Here is a 20,315-nt window from a genome sequence, read left to right as displayed (position 1 = left end):
CACCCCTTTTTGGCCAATGATCTTGAAAGTAAAGGATTGGGCTTGCCTTTTACTACCGTATCTTATAGAGGACCAAGAATAACCCACCAGAACCTTTGCTCACACTTGCATAGAAACATAACCAGCTCTGCTCCCTCATGCACACCTTGCCGGATGACAGCTTTGGGGATGACTTAGCAAAGGCTGCATGGTGTACATTTAAAGCTGAAAGACAAGTACTGCAATAGGAGAGGTAGGAGGGGGTGGTTCATGTGGAAAAGTGATGGGTGAGCTCACTACCTCTCCAGTGCTGGGAATGCCACAGGTGGGAAAAGCAGAATGAAAACAAAATCCCTCCATGGCTCTTAGGAGCAATAATTAAAATACATAGAGAAGTATACAGAGTTAGCCTATTCCACCATGGAGATTTCCGGGCAACATACATTTCAGGTGGGAAATAAAGGATAACTACATGATCGAGAAGAATTTAGCATTAATAGTTGTATAATAAAATGTATGGGAGAGGGCACTATTGGAAGTAGTCAGGAAATATATGTATGGTTTGATAGTGGAAATAAATGAAAAGGCCTAATTAAAGGGGGCTCAAGAAAACCCTGCTATAAAATCCTGAGATGGTTTTGTGTTCTAATCAGACTCATGCATGCACATTTTTCAGAGTAATAACACACTCCAGGGCATGTGGTCAGAGTGAGACATAAATGTTACTTGGTTGCTGGAAGAGCTCTGTCTTTGGCCTCATAAAGCATGCATAGATCTCCCTCTGAATACACTTTCCTTAAACAGGTTTCAGAGTAGCAGCCGTGTTAGTCTGTATTCGCAAAAAGAAAAGGAGTACTTGTGGCACCTTAGAGACTAACCAATTTATTTGAGCATAAGCTTTCGTGCATCCGATGAAGTGAGCTGTAGCTCACGAAAGCTTATGCTCAAATAAAATGGTTAGTCTCTAAGGTGCCACAAGTCCTCCTTTTCCTTTTTCCTTAAACAATCAGTCCTCTTGCAGTATGTACTCCACACTTTAATGTTACATATCTGATGTCCACATAAAATGTAAACGTGCTAACATCAAGCCAATCTCTCGTAGGTCTCAGGAAATCAACATGAAGAATTGCAGAATGTCAGAAAACACATCCATTCCTGTTTCACGAACATCTCCTGCTTTTTGTTACCTCATCCTGGCTTGAAAGTAGCCACCAACCCAAATTTTGATGGAAAACTAAAAGGTTTGATGGAAAACTAAAGCTATAGCTTGATCTTGAATCTGATCATTTACCTTTGCAATTGAATAATTGCTTTATTTATACACATTGTCAGATACCCTATTCTCTCCCGAAGCCCTTTCAAATATTTTTGGTAAAACACCTGTGGAAAGTAGTGCTGAACATAGATAGCCCCTTCTAAGTCCAACCAGCATTTCATGCCTGTACATTTCAGTGATTTTACCCTCACAAAGGGATGTGTTAGGAGCTGCTAACACATAATAATAAAAAGATAAAGTTCTAGGCAGATGGCTGAGAACAAAGTGACACCAGCGGCTGAGGTGTGCCTTTTTAGATGCATCATTTTGCACCTATAATTAATTGATATTTTTGCTGGTAATTCAGTTCAAGCACAAAATTGTGGAAGCAGCTCACTGTGGAGCAAGACTGTGCTTGTGGGGAAACTGGGTCCTTAAAACTGAGAGACTTTGGTGTAAAAAGCTTTTCAAAGCAATATTTAGTCTTCTTGAGTCAACTGATTAATGGTTTCCCTGGAGGGAAATCTTAGTAGCTCAGGGGCTGCATTTCTTTTCCAATGGATTTGTGGGCTGTGGATTTTTAAGTTAACTTTATTTGTGGTTGCAAAGCATTCTCTCTGCTAGGCAGTCATTTAACCCATAGTTACGTGCTTCCTGAAATCTCTTAGAAGGAAAGAAAATGTTCCTTTAGCATCAAATTAGACAAAAGAACTTGCTTTTTGGCTGTTGTATGCTCTAGTGTCTGCTAAGGGGACCATGCATCTTACTTGTCTGACACAACGTGTGTATGAAATTGGAACCAGTTAAAAGAAAAGGGATCTATAAGATAGTCCGTCTCAAATGTTAATTATCCTCTATAGATTTCATTCTTTAGTTCCAAGCGGAACTTTAGGAGCCAGCTAGAACTCGATGACTGTTTGTGAAAGAACTGGTATACGGAGCCTCATCATTCCAATTCCCTTTTCCCTCAAAGCTGCCCACTGCTTCCTCTGCTCGCTCAGAACTAATCAGATGAAAATACATCACTGTTGTTACCCTTTGAATGCCCAGGGAGTCCCTTTCACTTGCACTGTCCAGTTTCCTGCCATTTCACAGAAAATATGTTGCAGATATTGTAAGTTAAAATGACTTGGTCCTGCCGTTATGGGTGATCTTGTCTGAATCGGTCAAGATGGCGACCGAGCCCATTAAATTCCAGCGACGACGCTGGCAGCTCTGAGGAAGATACCCTTGGTACTAGCAGGAGGCAATGAATCTAGATAGTCTCTCGTGTCTGGAAAGTGCTGTGATAGAACCTATCCCTGGAGGAGCAGGAAGGAAGACTGCTTTACACTGAGTGATCTAGACACTGTGCAGTAAAAATACCACCACCACCTCCAAATATATGTCCCCGTGGCTAAGAAATCAAGGAAATGTATTGTGTATTCCAGGCCTGATGGGTACCCATATTAGATGCCACCTCCTTAGCCACTAGCCTTTGGGATTTGTTGGTCTAGTACAGCCCTTCCATAGCAGTGTTTCTGAGCTGCAGTAGCATCGGTTTAGTTAGTCAATGGTATGGTGGAGCTACACGGTCTAGGCGTTCTCAGTTTCTGTATTTTGAGTGGCAAAGATAATACTTTAGAAAGGTCAGCAATAAAAATCAGCAGTGAAGTGCCTGCAGGATTCATAATAAAAGATTATCCAAAGGGTAAATTAACAGCCACTGAACCATTTAAGCAAAGAGAAGCCTTACTGGAGATGTCTTCCATGAAAACCTCGCTGCTTCACAACGCAGCAAAGAAACTTCCAGCCGTAGCGAGGAGGACAAACTGGAGCCAACCAGCAGCAGGTGATGCCAGGACCCTGGATTTCCTAATGCGACACTCGAATGCACATACAGGAGCTCTCAATCTGCAGGTTCTAAGAGTCTCATGGTCCCAATAGTTTGTAGATATTGTCTATGAATATTTCAGCGTGCAATACCCAGACAGGACTACGACGTCAGTGTAAGAAATCTCATCGGGGGAGTGCAGTAAAAAGCAGGGAAGAACAATTCTTATTCTTTTAAACCTGTAGGCCAAATGTTTTCAGGTCCTAATGTGATTTTTTTTTCAAAACAGGAGTGCCAAAGGAGAGAGAAAAGAGCACAGTATTTCCATGCTCACGTTGCTTTTGCACACAGGCGCTGGTTGAACAAAGCATGTAACTTGCCATGGGGCTGGGGCATGGGTGGCCCGGCTTAGGGGTTAGCATCAAGTGCAAGCTGAGGAGTCAGGGGCCAGTTATCAGGAATCAGGCTGGGTTGAATGCTAGCAGATCAGAATGGAGGGACAGACTGGAGGGTATCAACCAGGGGGTACTTACCTGAGTCAGGCTCAGTCAGAAACAGGTAAGTACCAGACTAGCAGTCCATGGCTGTGTGAAGCCCAGTTGACTACAAACAACTTCCTGTTTCCGCCTCTGGCTTAAATAGGGGCTGTGGCCCAATCAGGCGCCTTGGAACTCTCCCAATCAGAGCATAGAGGCGGGGCTTATGCCCCAGTTGGGCTTCATGGAACACAGTCCCAGCTGCTGTCTGTGAGCTGCCAGGCAGAGGATTGGTGTGTGATGACTCACCCGGACCCACTTGTTCAAGACCTGCAGGACCTGACTCCATGCAACAAGGCGCTGATGGCCACAGTTACCAGTTCTGGAGGCATCGGTTACCTGCTTGATCATGCAAAAGCAGCTTTGTGCATGCAGATGGCTGTGGGTGCAAAAATGATGGGTGCCATTTAGGAGACTGCTTTGAAAATGTATCATAACGGTGTGTATTATGCTTCAGTCAGGTAGCACTAATGCGATATTATCACGTCTGAGTACAGCCATCATTCAATCAGAATGCCTCTCAGTCACAGGATGGCTGGCATTAGCTGGTAACATCGCGCGTGTGTGTATTGAAGCACAAGTCTGAGCTGAGCTGCTCTGGACCTGACACGGGGTTTGCTTACAGAAATAGATGACGAGTTCATCAAGAACCTGAAGGTGTTGATTCCTTGGCTTCTTAGCCCCGAGAGCCTAGATGTTAAGGAGATCAACGGAAATAACATCACCTGTCGAGGCCTTGTGGAATACTTTAAGGTATGGGCTCCTAAGCCATGCGAGATCACGGTTATTCAGACGGGAAGTGTTTGCGTTTTTTCCAGATTTAAGTGAGAAGTAAAGGAAGGTTTGGGATACACAGACTGGGGAAAGTGCATCTCTTTCTAGCGAAGGTATTTCTACGGCCCCCATAACCATAGGGTCTGAGTAGCCCCACCACTCTCTGGTGCGGTTATCCCCATTGTACAGCTGGGGATGCTGTGGCACACAGAGACTAAGTGACTTGCCCAGGGTAGCACAGGACGTCTATGGCGAAGTCTAAGTCGATGCTTAGGGTGACCGTATGTCCTGTTCTGGCCAGAACAGTCCCCTTTCTAAGCTCTGTCGCGGCTGACCTGACTTTTTTGACAAAAATGGGCATTTGTCCCATTTGCTCTTCCCAGCTGATTAATTAGCACGAGCAAATGCCCAGTTTACAAAAAAAAAAGTCAGGTGGGCCCCCTAGGGGGCATGGAGGAATCGGGGCGGGGGGGGGAACAGTGACAAGAGGTGCCAGGCAGCAGGGCTCTGGGGGTCAGCCCCAGCCCCAGGCAGCGTGGAGCTCAGGGGTCAGTCCCAACCCCAGCCACGGGAGGCACTGAGCTTGGGCGCTCAACCCCATCCGCAGATGGCACGGAGCTTGGGGGGGGAGGGGTGTCAGCTTGCGGGGGGGGGGTCAGCCCCATCCCTGGGCGGCAGGAGGGTGGGGTGGCTCTGGCGAGCTCTGCAGGTGGGGGAGTGGCCATTTTTACTTCAGGTCACCCTGTCAATGCTGGGAGCTGGACATCTAAGTCCCTTTTAATGGTGCATGTGTAAGACGCATGTGTACGATGTGTGTGTGTTTTGAATGAACATACCTTTAAATGTGATGCTATGTTTGTATTGTTTCCTAGGCATATATAAAGATTTATCAAGGAGAAGAACTGCCACATCCCAAATCAATGTTGCAGGTATTTGTGCCTTTTGCTGTTGGCTGGTATGAGCTTGTCTACAGGAATTCACGTTGATTTTCCGTTAGGCAGTCATTTGCGATGTTAGGCTCATGGAGGGCTTTGAGTTTGTTCTATGCTGCTCGAACATGCTAAGCAAAGCAATACCTTGTTGGAAATCTTTTGCAGTTACTTGGGGTAAAATTTTCAAAAGCACCATAGTGACTTAGGACCCTGATTCCCATTTTCAGAAGTGAGTTAGGCTCCCTGAGGTGTTTTTCACAAGGCAGAGGGAATAGCGGTTTACACATGCCCGGTCATTTCCACTGTTTTCTTAACATTTCCCAGAGCTGCAGCGTGAGGGGTTTTTACTGCCTCTGGCTTTGGATTCCTGCAGGAACTGGCTTCCTGTTTACTACTAACTACAATTCAAGGTGCATCTATAAATCCCACTAGAAGTTTGGTTCTGCCTTCTTGAGACACCACCCCTTTGTCCCAGTGCACCAATGGCAACTGAGATCAGCTGAGCTGCTTTTGCTGGCGGATTTTAATAGGCTGGCGTCTGGAAGCAGGGCTCTATTGGTAGAGGGCTATTGGCTCTGGAATTTGCTCTCTGAGCTGGCCTGTTGTCCATAAGGGTTTGGTGTAAGGCGCATCTATTCACTCAGGCTTTTGCAGGAACAGGCAGAAGTGACCATAGCAGTGAGCGCAGGAATGAATGAAGGGCTGGGGTCGAGTTGTTACTAGGGGGAGGGTCGGGTCGAGCTGTTTATTATTTTTCATTTTTGTACATGAGCACTTCATATACCACGGTGTATATGTGGGGAGTGCGCATGCATCCACCCATGCAGGGAGATGGAGATGTTACTAATACAGCCTGCTTCTCTCCCGCCTGCCGCACCATCCGCTTGATCTGAAACTTGCATCGTGTTTTGTGCCCCGCTTGCAGGCCACAGCTGAGGCTAACAATTTAGCAGCAGTTGCCACTGCCAAGGACAACTACAATAAGAGAATGGAAGAGGTAAGGTAACAGCTCAGATTGTCCTGGACATCAGATGTTTCCTCCAAAGTGATAAGGTTGCACATGGTCTTCTTTACAAAGCAGATTACGAAGCAGCCTCTGTGCCTGGCTGTGATTTATTCATCCAAACTTCTCAATAAACTTGGCAGGGATTTTAGTTTTAAGTATCTCAGCCAGCTAAAATTCTCAATGAAAGGTCCCAATCAGACATTCAGGGCTTGCTTCTTCTACTCCTGGGTGCAAAAAGGAGCTGTTTCAGCAAGTTATGTGAGACAGCATCTGTCCCAGTAAAAGTGAGGATGGATTTGAGATTCCTTACCCTGCTCCCCCTAAACCCACACAAAACCAAAATAATCTTGAGCAGCTTTAAGTGAATTAAAAATAACCCCTTTACACTAGCGAATAATGAGTCACTAAGTCACTTGCTCTGGGGTAGAGATAAGATGCTCTGTGAAATGGAGGAAGGGCAGGTTGAGATCGCAGCAAAGTAACAGGCTGTCAGAGTAAGGTGTTAAATACTCATATTTATATGGCCAAAAATAAAACTCTAAATAAATATCTGTATACCAGTGCAAGGGGTTTAAGAGCAAAAATAGGTGCTCTAGAATGGGCTGACAGTGGAAGGGGATCTGAGTCAAGCATCAACTGTTGGAATGTTTTCTTGAGTCTGCAGAGAGCCTGAACCAAATGTTCCGAAAGGGGTAAGTTGCCTCACCGTTCATCTCAACGAGATGGGCTTTCTGAAGGAGACAAAGGAATATGTTGTTGGAAAAATCTGTCTAACCTGTTAACCCTAGTGCTGGATTATGGCAGGCCGGGCACACGATGACAACAGAGGGCTGCGTGTGTTGGAGCCCACCCCACCAAAACCATGAAGAAGGGATGGCAGCAGCAAGAACCCTTCCCATTCCCCCACCCCCTGAGCCGTTGGCGGGGGCCACCTCAGAACAGTGGGTTTCAGAGTTAACCCACTGAGACGAGTGGAGCAGTTCATACCTCTCAGAGCCATTGTTTCAGGCTGTCTGCAGACTCCGGCAGTCTTCACTGTATCGGTTACACTCAGGGCTCGTTTCAAGATTTTCTGTGTAATCATGAGGGCTAGGAGCGTATATTTCTGAAACTAGGACAGTTTAGAATATAATTTCATCACGTGAATTTAGGAGCTCGGGCCCCAGTGCCAATAATGCCTGTGCCTTAATCCGGTCCTTGTTAATCTCTTAATCCTCACCCAGCCCCTACACCTCCCCGGGTGCCAAGAACCCAACCTGCTCCCAGGCAGCTGCCAAAGCCTCCAGCTTCCCGACCAACTTCTAGGGTGCAGTTATGCATTTTTCAGTACAAAAAAAATTGCAGCACGTTGAAAATGTGGACATTAATGAGACTCCTCCGCCACTACCCCATGGGCGGCTGCACTGGGTGTGCTGTTCAATTCCTTGTTTAAATCACTAAAGGCTCCACGTTCTGACTTTGAGAGAAGCTCCTGCAGAATTTCTAGTGGGTCACTGGAGTGCCACAGAATCTAGGGCCCTTGCTGCTCAGTTTAGGTCCAGTTTGCTCCATAGCCACAGGACCTTGCCACTCAGTTCACAGTTGCTGACCAAATTAAATCAGGGAGCTTGCCAAATCTCCTATTCTTTGCTATCCAGCTTCTCTGCCTGCTCGGTCAGCAGTCTGACTTAATTTGCATCTTTTGAAAGCTTCTTGAAAGGTTAGCTGAAAAGCTTTTACCTGCCAAGCTTTTAATGCCAAGATGCTGGTTCACTGGGTTCAGAGTCCCATGCAACAGCTGATCACACTGATAACACCAAGAGCGATGCAAGAATCTAGATTTCGTGAATTGCTGTAGGTGTGAATGACGTCACACAGCAATCCTGGCTGGGGAAACAGCAGCTGGACTGGCCAGGTAAGCAGAGGCGGTGCTAGTTTCCAAAGATTTTGGTGCCAAATCTTGCAAACTCTTACTAAGGGGTGTAGTGATCACTGCCAAGGAATATTTCCACTGAAGCCTGCTCTAGATCTGTTTATTTATCAACAAAGGGTAGGAGTAAGTGGTCAGTTTTCAGCATGGAGAGAGGTAACTAGTGGTGTCCCCCAGTGGTCTGTACTGGGACCAGTCCTATTCAACATATTCATAAATGATCTGGAAAAAGGGGGTAAACAGTGAGGTGGCAAAATTTTCAGATGGTACAAAACTACTCAAGTGAAGCCCAAAGACTGTGCAGACTGCAAAGAGCTACAAAGGGATCTCACAAAACGGCGTGACTGGGCAACAAAATGGCAGATGAAATTCAGTGTTGCTAAATGCAAAGTAATGCACATTGGAAAACATAATCCCAACTATGCATATACAATGATGGGGTCTAAATTAGCTGTTACCACTCAAGAAAGATCTTGGAGTCATTGTGGATAGTTCTCTGAAATTATCCACTCAATGTGCAGTGGCCGTCAAAAAAGTGAACAGAATGTTGGGAATCATGAAAAAAGGGATCTATAATAAGACAGAAAATATCATCTTGCCTCTCTATAAATCCATGGCATGCCCACACCTTGAATACTGCATGCAGATGTGGTCACCACATCTCAAAAAAAATATATTGCAATTGGAAAAGGTTCAGAAAAGGGCAACAAAAATGATTAGGGATACGGAACGGCTGCCATATGAGGAGAGATTAATAAGACTGGGACTTTTCAGCTTGAAAAAGAGACGACTAAGGGGAAATATGATAGAAGTCTATAAAATCATGACTGGTGTGGAGAAAGTAAATAAGAGAGTGTTATTTACTCCTCATAACACAAGAACTATGAGTCACCAAATGAAATTAATGGGCAGCAGGTTTAAAACAAACAAAAGGAAGTATTTCTTCACACAGTCAGCCTGTGGAACTCCTTGCCAGAGGATGTTGTGAAGGATAACAAGGTTCAAAAAAGAACTAGATAAATTCATGGAGAGTAGGTCCATCTATGGCTATTAGCCAGGATGGGCAGGGATGGTGTCCCTACCCTCTGTTTGCCAGAAGCTGGGAAAGGGCGACAGGAGATGAATCACTTCGTGATTACCTGTTCTGTTCATTTCCTCTGGGGCACCTGGCATTGGCCACTGTCAGAAGACAGCATACTGGGCTAAATGGGCCTTTTGTCTGAGCCAGTCTGGCCGTTCTTACGTTTTTATCATGTATCATCCGTACGATGGTAGCACCAGCCCAGGGGGCTACAGTCACTGTGATCTATCTTAAATATGTTGTGAATAGCTGAACTGTTGTCTCTGAATAGGTTTGTGGGGGAGACAAGCCGTTTCTCGCACCCAGTGATCTTCAGAACAAACACCTGGAGCTCAAGGAGGAATCAGTGAAGCTGTTTCGAGGCGTTAAGAAGATGGGTGGGGAGGAATTCAGTCGCCGCTACCTACAGCAACTGGAGAACGAAATAGACGAGCTCTACGTACAGTACATTAAGCACAATGACAGCAAGAACATATTCCACGCGGCACGTACCCCTGCAACACTCTTTGTGGTCATCTTCATCACGTATGTGATAGCCGGAGTGACCGGATTCATTGGCTTGGACATCATAGCCAGTCTATGCAACATGATCATGGGGTTGACCCTTATCACTCTGTGCACCTGGGCATATATCAGATACTCTGGGGAATACAGAGAACTGGGAGCAGTAATAGACCAAGTGGCTGCAGCTTTGTGGGACCAGGTAAGAGCATTAGCTTGTGATAAAAATAGACACTCTTTGGCCTTGATTTGCTTTGGGATTCTCAGCTCTTGCTGCAATAGCTTTTAAATAAGTCAGTAGGGCCCCAGGCCTGCAATCGGACAACCTGCACACATCCAGTTGCAGGATCGGGGCTTAAGTCAGCTATACACTCATCCTCTAGGCAATGGCCTCTCCTGTAGCCTTTCAGAGCAACTTAAACACCGCATTTTAATCCATTCCAGACAGTTTCTTTAGACCTGCCACACATTGAATGCACGTGCACTAGGTGCTGGGACAGGCAAGGACAAGGGACTAATTTTCAGTCTAGTTTATTAGATGATTGTAAGGGTGTGAATTCTGGTGCCCAGTATGGGGGACCTGAACAGAACCCCCCCCCCTCGCCCTTGAGTACAGCTCATGTGAGTGAAGTAAAATGGAGGAAACAGGGACACTAGAGCTAGTTTAATGCACGACACCACTAGCCATTAGGTCCAAAACTAATACCTCCCACTCAAATTTTGTGTATCCCGCACAATGTAAATCCTGGGCCATAAATTGGGGGTTGGGGACCTCATGTGGACTTAAAGGTCCTGGATACAGAGAGACAGGGGAGTATAAGTCAGCTTGTTAGATAGCGGTCACACAGGTTTTCAACAATCCTTTAGCCCGTTGGCTTCAGTGGAAGTATTTATGTGAGTTAAGCATCTGTATAAATATTGGCTCAATCAGGGCTTAAGCCAACAATGCTAATTTTTAAAAAACAGGGTGGCTTTTTGCTCTTCCAGTTGCCAGGGCTGGAATTAGCTCACTTGTTGATTTCACGTTCGTAGCCCACCAACTGCAACGTACATCTTGTGCCATTAGTGCTTAGAGTCTAACAAAAAACAGAAGCCATTTCTCATCAGGCTTTAGATTCATAGGCCATCTTTACATGGAAATCAACAGATTCAGGGTTATTAATATCACATAATTGACTTCATTTCTATTCTTTTCAGTGACCTAAAGTTGTGTAATAGCTTAAAAGATACAGTTTTGGGTGGAAAATGAAACTTTTAAGCTTCAAAAGTAACACTTTGATAAAATACTCAACGCAGGCCCTCGGGTAGAGATCTTGAGCATACCATGACATCGATGCACCATTGCAAATGGATGCCAAGTCACAAATGGGAGCAGAAGTCAATGGATAGAGGGTTCCAGGCGGGTACAGGTTTCCACCTACATCATGCACTCATGAGGTCAGGGTCCTCAGAAGTGGCTTAAACTTGCATGGTAGGTCAAATAAATGGTGCATGTTTGACCATTGACTTCAACAGCAACAGGCGATACTGACATGATTCAAGGGACACCATCCTCTTGAAATCTAGTCAGTTCAAGGAGGGTAGTTTTACAACTGTTTTCCTATTTAAAAAAGACCACACACTCTCTTCCCTGTTGCTCTGTGAAAGATCCACACAACCAGCAGGTGCAATAACTGACTGTACATCATGGGAACAGGGACACCTGATGACCATCCCAGTGTGCTGGCTTCTGTACTTCAGAGGCAAAGCTGCCATCCATTGGAGGCTCTGAAAGAGGGGCAGGGACAGGTGGGCTGCTGGTGGCTCTGGAACTGAAAAAAAACCACATCGTCTACCTTTTTTCTTTTTTTTTTTTTAAGTTTTTACAGCAAACTTACCCAAGTGCCAATATGCCAAGAATCCGCCTGGTGCAGCCCCCTTGCCTCAAACTGCTAATGGGGGTTTCCAATGGACGTGCTAATAGAGTCTTAACTAGGATGAGCAGGGCAGCACTATTAATTTTAACCGCCTTGTCCCTCCCCTTGGATTGAGCAAGGAAATGATAAATTGAGGGGGCGGAGGGTTAACCAGGCCACCAGGTCTGTACACCCAGAGGGCCAGGCCATTGGGGGACGGGAAGAGGGCATTATTATATCATGGTACTTTTGTGAGCAGAGGGGAAAGGCAGCAAGGACAGGCAAAGCAGAGAGACAGGGGGTTAGATAGCAGGCTTTTGTTTGCGTGGGACCGTGCAGGATACCCCTGTTCCTGCTATGCTCTTGTTTCTGTCCCTTCTGGGGTTATCTGCATTGCTCAAACACAGATGTTCCCTGCCCCCCAAACCTTCCAATCTAATACAGCGCTGCAACGTTTGGGGGTTGCAGAACTTGGAGGAGGTGATATATTGGTTTTGGAACTAGTTTTCATTGGATTTAAAAACAAAAACGTGGAAACATTGATCCTGATTCTAGGCTTTGCAAAGCATTAAGAGCCTGATCCTCAACTGGTGTAAATCGGAATAGCACCATTAATGTCTGGCTAATGAAGCTACTCCGATTGCCACCAGCTGAGGAGCTGGTCATTCAATTTTAGGCCGAGTTGGACGTGCTCAGCCCTGTTTTAAAAGCCTGATGCAGCATGTTAATGCCAACTGATTTCACTGGCAAAACAGCTCTGTATGTGAGCAAAGTGCTAGCCCTCCGCTGGCAGTAGAATGGCCCCATCAGAGCCGTCTGTCTCTTTGGATCTCCTAGGGCAAGCTGAGGTGCTGCTCTGCCAGGGAAAGTGGGCACTTGATTTAGGCCCTGCGGTGGCGACCATTATGGGGGATTGAGGGGTGGAGCCACCTTTCCCCACCTACAAATTTGCCAAAAATCACCTTCCTCCCTCCACTCCTCTCTTATGCCGGTATAACTCAGGAGTTACTACATTGTATCAGTGGTGGGAAACCAGTGTAAACTGCATACAGGCTCAGAATCAGGTCCCGAAGGAAGGTGTGGCTAGCAAGCCCCTGCACATTGTGCCTGAGCGGATCTGAAACCATGGTTATGGTCCAAATTGGAACCATGTCTTTAATCAACTTAGGGAACAACCACAGCGTAACCAACTTGCCTGACATGGTTGTATTTGTTGTATAGATGCATGTGGAATAGGGGTATTGTGCCCTTAGAGCATGCAGCTAGGGGAACATGATCCAAAGTGGGGACGGTGTGGAAGGCTGGAGTTAATGGATAAGGGCTGGGGGGAGGTGTCTTACCCTTAAGAAAGCTGTTTAAGCCAATGTAACAGACAGTGACTGTGTAACTAAAGCTGAATGCTGTAACATTACCAAGGAAGTGCATTATACACAGAGATGCTGTTTTTTCCCCTTTTCCAACTGCCTTTCCCACAGGGAAGCACGAATGAGGTAAGTGACTTTCTTGTTCTAGAGCCATGCCTTTACCCTACTCTGCACTGGGTGCATGTCATGCCGCTTGCTCTAGCTGCAAAATGAACAGCGGTAACACACACAGCGAGGCTGGTACCTTCACGTTCACAACCATGCATTCTGCCGGGAGCCGTATTTTGTATCCACTGCTCTTTTAGGAGGGTTGTATAGCACCTAGAACTGTTAAAGCATTCCTCAGTGCAGCTGGGATTTGCAAAAGGACCAATGGATTTACATCCCATTCCCAAGCAGAGTTGGGTATCTAACTCCTTTAGGCACCTTTGAAATTCTCATCCACTGTTGGGCCCTGCTAGAGAGTTCACCGGCTAGGTCTCTTTGGAAGACAGCATACAAGTGTTAGATCTCAAGAAAAGCAATTCTGCATGACCAGTGTCTCTCCAGTCATACAAATAGAGGGCCCAGAGCCTGCAATCAGATTCACACAGTCAGTCCAATGGGGCCTCTTGCACAGACTCATGAGTCTGTGCATATAGATCCTATCCCAGGCTCAGGGCCAAAAGCATGAGGAAGAAGTTAACTCCATAGGAGAAGAAATCCAGGATAATAGAGGAGGGAATCTGGGTTAATTTTGGTGTAAGTTTTTGCTTATGATGATGTGCTTATGCAAGAAATGTTTATTTTCAAACAGCCAAATCTTGCAAAACTTCCACTGAAGCTAAGCGGAGTTTCATCCGAGTAAGGACCGCATCTTACATTTTCAAAATGTACCCATTACACCCGTTTCTGAGACACCAACCTAAAATAGAGATTTAAAAAGATATTTACATCCCCCGCCCCATACCTCTTTGGGGCAAAACCTACTGTATTTTGAAATGGGAGATCATCAATGCGCACTAGGGAGGTTTTAGTGCACAGCAGAATGGTATATGGGGATAGTTAGCATGCCACAGGCTAGCATGAGACGGATTTACCCCTCAGCTTGCCACTCGCCAACTGTTTGTATAGACAAGCCAGTTTGCCTGTCTGTAAAATGGGTAAGCTGTTGTTCTGTTTTACCAGGCTGTTCTAAATGGAACTAGTATTAGGTGTAGACACCGCACCTTTGAATCAGAGACTCCAAGGGATGAACAAGGGTTTATTGTATCTTTTTATTGCTCAGGCATATCAAGCCTGAGGTGGAGCGGCTCTGGTGCTTCCACTCCTAGAAATCACGTGCTCTTTGATTTTTGGAACATGTCTGTTACACGTTCGGCTGCAAATGCTCAGATACCCCTCTAACAGCGGAACTCCAAGAACCAGATGGTTAACACCTTGCTGTTGATTTTGAAGCAGAACTTCCCCTTGAGGGGCTAGGGTGCGCTGCTGAGAACTGAGTGCACAAGCGGACCCCAAGTTATTAGCTCGGCGGTTATTAGCCCCCTGCCATCAAGCCCCCGGCAGAACAACATTAAAAAATGTACAGTAGGAAGTTTTATAAATCAGAGTCAGTTTCCACATGGCTACCAGAAAATTTCTTCTCTGATCCCTTTAAGCATCTGAATTCTCAGCATCTAAATTGAAATTATTTTCTGACATGCATGTTTCTGCTCAGAAATCTGGGCCGGTGGCATTCATTTCCAAAGACCGGACATGCTCTTATTAATGCAAGGGGCTCTCCAGAGTTCAATGACTCATCTCTGCTGTGTAAAATAGAGTCCTGAAAAAGGATTATTGGGCAGGGGGAACCCCAACCCCACACAAGCATTAAGTGGTCCTCTTAAATGTTTAAACAATGGGGGACAGAAGAAGAAAACTATTTTCAAACAATTTAAGAAATGGCTGGTTTAAAATTAAGACCTTATTTTGGTGGCTAGTATATATTTTCAGCAGCATGGGTGTAATCCCCTTCTCCCCTCCCCATACAGAGGTGCATGGGCATTGTGCTGGTCTTATGCACAGCATGACAGTAACTTTGATAAAAAGGAAAACCAACACAGATTCACACTGACCTTATGAGGGTGCTGGGGGCTGTGTTAAACCATTCCTCATCCATCAAAGAAAATGCATTAAATTAATGTAGACCTTTGGGCAGCTACCATCTTTTCATCCCAACTATTTTTGAAGCTAGGATCTTCTCATTCATGATCAGCGTTCTGCAGGAGCCAGTGAAAGATTTAGTTGCTAGATTAGGTAGTTTTGTTTGTAACAGTCTGTGCTCTCCCCTCTGAAGACAACAGCAAAACCCTCCACTGGTATGATAAAGGATGCCGAAGGCTAAAATCTGCATTTGTTTAAAGCAGCAATTTCTAGAAAAACTGCATGTACATTTGATGATCAAAGGCTATTGCATGGCATGTTTTTACAACCACCTAGATGATCTTCACAAAAAGTGCATGGATATATTGAATGTTAACATTTGCATCTTAAACGTGAAACTTATACAAGAGACCACCCGTATTAGACAAGGAAGTATATGACTTGAAGCACCCCACACTATCACTTGATTCAATTAAATTATGCCATACAATTAGAAGAACAGCTGGTAGGTGAGCAGCGTTTATCAGTCCCTTGTGTTGTTGCTAAGGCCATATGATGGAAACAGCGTATATATGAAGCTGTAGCACTGATGAATGGGAAAGATTTTCATTCTTGCACATTATACAGAATCAAAGTAAAGTCTATGAAACACATGGATCAGGTGTTGTCCGTCTCTCCCTCTAAAGGAAGGGACCTTGTAAAGGAATGTATTGATTGGCTACTCCCTTCATGCAAATTGAACGGGTTCTTTAGCTCAACCAATAGAGGCTTACGCTTTTAGACCTAGAAGTCCTTGCTTCCATTACCACAGATGGTCCAACCAGCACACCATCATAGTAAGTTTTACTAAATCAGGTCCATTAGCTTAGCGGGAGTAACAGACCCATGAACCTATTTCACTCTAGTGACTGGAGCATGGAAAGGAGTTAGTTTGTTATATTTATTTTTCTAGACAGAATTCATAAATCACACTTAGCACAGATGGAAATGAAAGTATTTGAAGAAGTCAAGGTGTACATTGTGACTATTTTGAACCTGCTACTATAATATGAATGCAAAATAGATAACTGGCTCTATAAACTCACTGATCTAAGCAGATTACATCTTTTCTGGTTTGTAGGCTTTGTACAAACTTTATAGTGCAGCAGCAACCCACAGACATTTGTATCACCATGCGTTCCCTGCACAGAAATCAGAACCGACTGAAGATTCAGAAAAGAAGAAAATGTGAGACAGATGTTTTCATGTAGGTGCATGAATGAAGCATGTACACCTTTGCATCAAATACGCGCCTAGTTGTAATCACGTACAAGTTTCACGTACAAGTTTCTGAAGCTCCTGAAATGGAGCAGGGAGAACACAAAATAATTCACTTGTAAAGATGGTTTGATGTGTTTGTTTTAATTTTGACAACACGATGTTTGATGGGAAGATGTTGGCATGTTTTCCATTTTGTTTATATGTACATACTTGATTTTGCTGCAAATAGATACAATACTCTTAATTTTTAATATCGAGCATAATTCATGCCTGGTTTTGACTGATTTATGAAATCTTGGTTTCCATTTTAAATTTAGTGTGCAATATGATGAGATCACTAACGTGATGTGGTAATAAGATACGTTTTCCAGATGTATATCCTAGCATTACTCAAAAGAACCACCCTCTTATATTATTCCCAGATATGCTTGTTGAAGTAAATATCACGTAACCAAAGGTTTGATTAATCAACATTTTCCCTCATATCTGCCATGAGCTACCCAATTACATCAACACTTTTTAAAAAAAAATATGTACTAATGTGCTTTGTCAGAACTTGTAAGGCCACTTCTGCTATGGTATGTTTAATGATATTGTGAGGAAAGTATGCTTTTCCTTTGATAATTTTAATGCACAAAAAGACGACTTTGTACATGTATTTGAGAAAGTTTCACTGTTTCTGTATATATTTTCATTTAGTGCATAGGAAGTGTGTTCACAGTTCTATTTTATTGTCAGAGTATTAAAGTTTCCTTTTGGTTCCTATGAAGTTGATCATATCGTGAACAATTAATTCATTAACTGGTGTTTTCTTAGATCTTAAAATGTATCTAGGTTTATTTTTCTATCATTTATTTGGCGAACAATGTGCTTTGCTTTAGATGTAATCCCTCAGAAAGGTTAGCTGCTGTTTTTGGAAATGCACGGTGGAATTTGAGAATACTGATCGTTCAGAGGGTGGCGGATGTGTCATGACTTTCTAAAATCAAAAACCACAGAGCAGCCACGGTACGTTTAGTAAAAATCCTCACTTTAGAGGAAATGGTGTGTAAAGTTGCATGCATGAAAATTCAACTATCTATGCCTCTTTAAATATAGTATCCTTAGACTACTCAGGAAGGACTTCTCTATAAACACAGGAAAAAAGGCATTTAAACAAAAATTTTTTGTCTTAACTATGTGAACTGAAGTGACACACTTTTAAATATAGAGCCAGAGAAAGTGACAGGCAGCTGGTGTGGTAGTTATTTCTTTTTTTTTAAGTTTATGGTGGCACAAGCCATTGTCCATAGAAAGGCTTTGATCAAGCGTTGGTCTTGAGGTACATTTTTGTAGGTAGAAAATTATCCAATTTCTTTAACACCGTTTCCTGGCCCAGCCAAGCACTCTACTGTAGTTCCAGCAAGCATTAGGAATCTTGTTTCCAGGTTTCTCCAGACCTGGTAAACACTGTCATGTCGTTTTTCATAGACTGTTTCAATGTAAGCATGATAGTCACGCTGTGCTCCACTTTTTGAAGGTAACTGTAACAGCCTCAAATGCTTCTCTCTCAGCTGTCATGAGATAGTTTTGCTTGAGTTGAGTCAAATACGAGAATGGCATTGAACAGTGCCACGGCTGGCTAACAAACTCTAGCAGTAGGGTGGCACTGCATGGATGTTTCACATTTCCAGCCTGTGTTAAGGAGTGCTTCTGTGCCCATCGCATACTCACATTCATCAGCAAGGCTCTTTGCCCACGTGATGAGGTTGCGCGTGTCATCAGTCACACTATGTGAACATAGCACAGATCCTCCACATTTTGTCAAGCTGTGCATGACAGCAGGCACACACATCTACAAGACGTTCAGCTGTTCAAGGACTTGTGGTAACTGGCCCAAATTGGTTACATCTACAGTGCACAAACTGCTAGAGCGATCCCTTATCTTCTTTGAAAAACGGAACGTAGTCCCCGCTGAGTGGGCTAAATGAAACAAAGCAGCATTAAACCTGCTGTTCCAGGGCATTACAATGGGAATGGGTGGAATACATGGACTCTTTCCTTTATCCTCCAAGAGCATACAGAAACGAGCTTTACATGCATGGCTCATTCCACAACTAGGTCATTTACTTTTTCAGAGTTTTTACACCACACATCAAACCAACCAAGTTTAACAGGTGAGCAACACATCACAAGCACAGCACTCTGAAACAAGGGCTTCATGCTCCACTCCCCGCGTCGTCTTCGTCTCCCTTGTGACACAACAGCAGCGATCTGGTCCAAGGAAACCTCGTATTTATCCAACGTTTCCTGTATTGCTTGGCTAATGGGCTTAAAGATCACCAAGTCCAAAACCACACAGTTCAACAGAAGCACGTTTACCATCCATGTTCACATTGTGGTGAGCTTAAAACAGCCAACTTGTTGAGAATCTCTCTCTCTCCCCCCTCTCTGTGTGGTCTTGGTGACAATACCAATTCCATCATAAATCTTCCACTTTACTTTTAATTTTGTTTACATTGTTTTCAAATACTCTTGGCAAATAAAATTCCTGTAGACGGCTTGAACTTGGTGCAGTTCCAACATTTTTCAGGTTACATTTAAGGGTTTTTAGTGGCAGCTTTGCTACACAAAGACTCAGCTTAAAAAACTCTGTCCATCTATGAAGTTGTTCCCATTTTCCCCTCAAACATCTGACAGTTTTTTGCACTTTGCGTTCTCTGCCCTCTTCAGATTTCAAGGCCGCTACGGTGGTGGGACGCCGTCTCCAAATATTTATCACAGCTTGCCTTACGACTCATCTAGCAGCATGCTGCATGTTGAACAAAATAGTAAACCTCCACTTCCATGGACGATCTTGTTTGGATATTGTGCAGATCACTCCCTTGTGCTTATTACTGATATTTTTACTCCTTGTCAACCCCCATAGCTGTAGATTAAATCCTCTGCATTTATAATAGAGCAGTGTGCTTACATTGTTGCTAAGGAAAGCAGCCCACCCATCAAACAAATTAGGTAATGCTTGTTTAAATGTTGCACAAATTATGTAACAAATTTGCTGCGTGAGTCACAAAACAATGAAAAATACCTTTTTTAAGCAGTCAAATTCAATGCACCCAATTACGGAGGGTCCCAGACTTTTCAATAAGGCAACCCACCAACTACAGGTTGTCTTTTTCATGTGACCCACCCAGGGTCCAAGTTCATGGAGTGGGGTCCAGTAGGCCAGCAACCTTCTCCTTCTTGCCCCACCGAAGGGGCACCGCCCACAGCAGCACGCCCTGCGAATGGTGGCTGTTGTATGGTGACGGGATGGGAACGCTGTCTCAGCAAAGCAGGCAAGCACAAACATTTACATATAGATCCCTTTCCACCACCTGCGGCCCATGCACGGACGGCATGTCAGCGTCTCAGAGGAGGCAAAGCAATGGAGGTTTCCTGTGGGGTTTGGGGTGCAGGATTCATTGCCCAAGCCATGGCCAGTGCTCTATAGCAGTTTTTCTTCCTGAGGCCCCCTGAACATGCTATAAAAATTCCATGGCCCACCTCGGCTGCCACAACCGGTTTTCTGCGTAGCCAGTCGACTAAAAGCCACTGGTGTCAGGGGGTAGCACACAGTGCAGTTGCCCAGGGCCCCAAGCCACAGGGGGCTCCGCGAAGCTAAGTTCTCAGGCTTCAGGCCCAGGTGGTAGGGCTCAGGCTTCGGGTTTCTGCCCGGGGCCCCAGCAAGTCTAAGGCTGGCCCCTCTCTGGTTTATTTTGGCAGACCCCCGGAAACCTGCTCCCGGCCCCACAGGGGGCCCCGGACCCCTGGTTGAGAACCACTGCCCTATAGATTGCTCTGCCTCATGCAGACTGCTGGCAAACTAGGTACCTTGCAGTTCATGCCAAGAGGGTCTACACCAGGG

The 20,315-nt window shown here is 44.7% G+C and overlaps 1 protein-coding gene across 1 annotated transcript in view; it reads left to right on the top strand.

Annotated features, from left to right (window-relative positions):
* ATL1 (atlastin GTPase 1) overlaps nt 1-16,400 on the top strand; it is a 43,322-nt gene extending 26,922 nt beyond the window's left edge. The window contains exons 8-14 of the mRNA XM_077820795.1: nt 1,082-1,220; nt 4,209-4,336; nt 5,230-5,286; nt 6,215-6,286; nt 9,557-9,988; nt 13,157-13,171; nt 16,290-16,400. Coding sequence (XP_077676921.1) covers nt 1,082-1,220; nt 4,209-4,336; nt 5,230-5,286; nt 6,215-6,286; nt 9,557-9,988; nt 13,157-13,171; nt 16,290-16,400 — 954 coding nt within the window. The remainder of the gene's footprint in view (nt 1-1,081; nt 1,221-4,208; nt 4,337-5,229; nt 5,287-6,214; nt 6,287-9,556; nt 9,989-13,156; nt 13,172-16,289) is intronic.
* The last annotated feature ends 3,915 nt before the right edge of the window (nt 16,401-20,315 follow it).

This window comes from Eretmochelys imbricata, chromosome 6, assembly GCF_965152235.1.
Source record: "Eretmochelys imbricata isolate rEreImb1 chromosome 6, rEreImb1.hap1, whole genome shotgun sequence".
Lineage (NCBI taxonomy): Eukaryota > Metazoa > Chordata > Testudines > Cheloniidae > Eretmochelys > Eretmochelys imbricata.
This window is presented reverse-complemented; position numbering and strand designations above follow the sequence as displayed.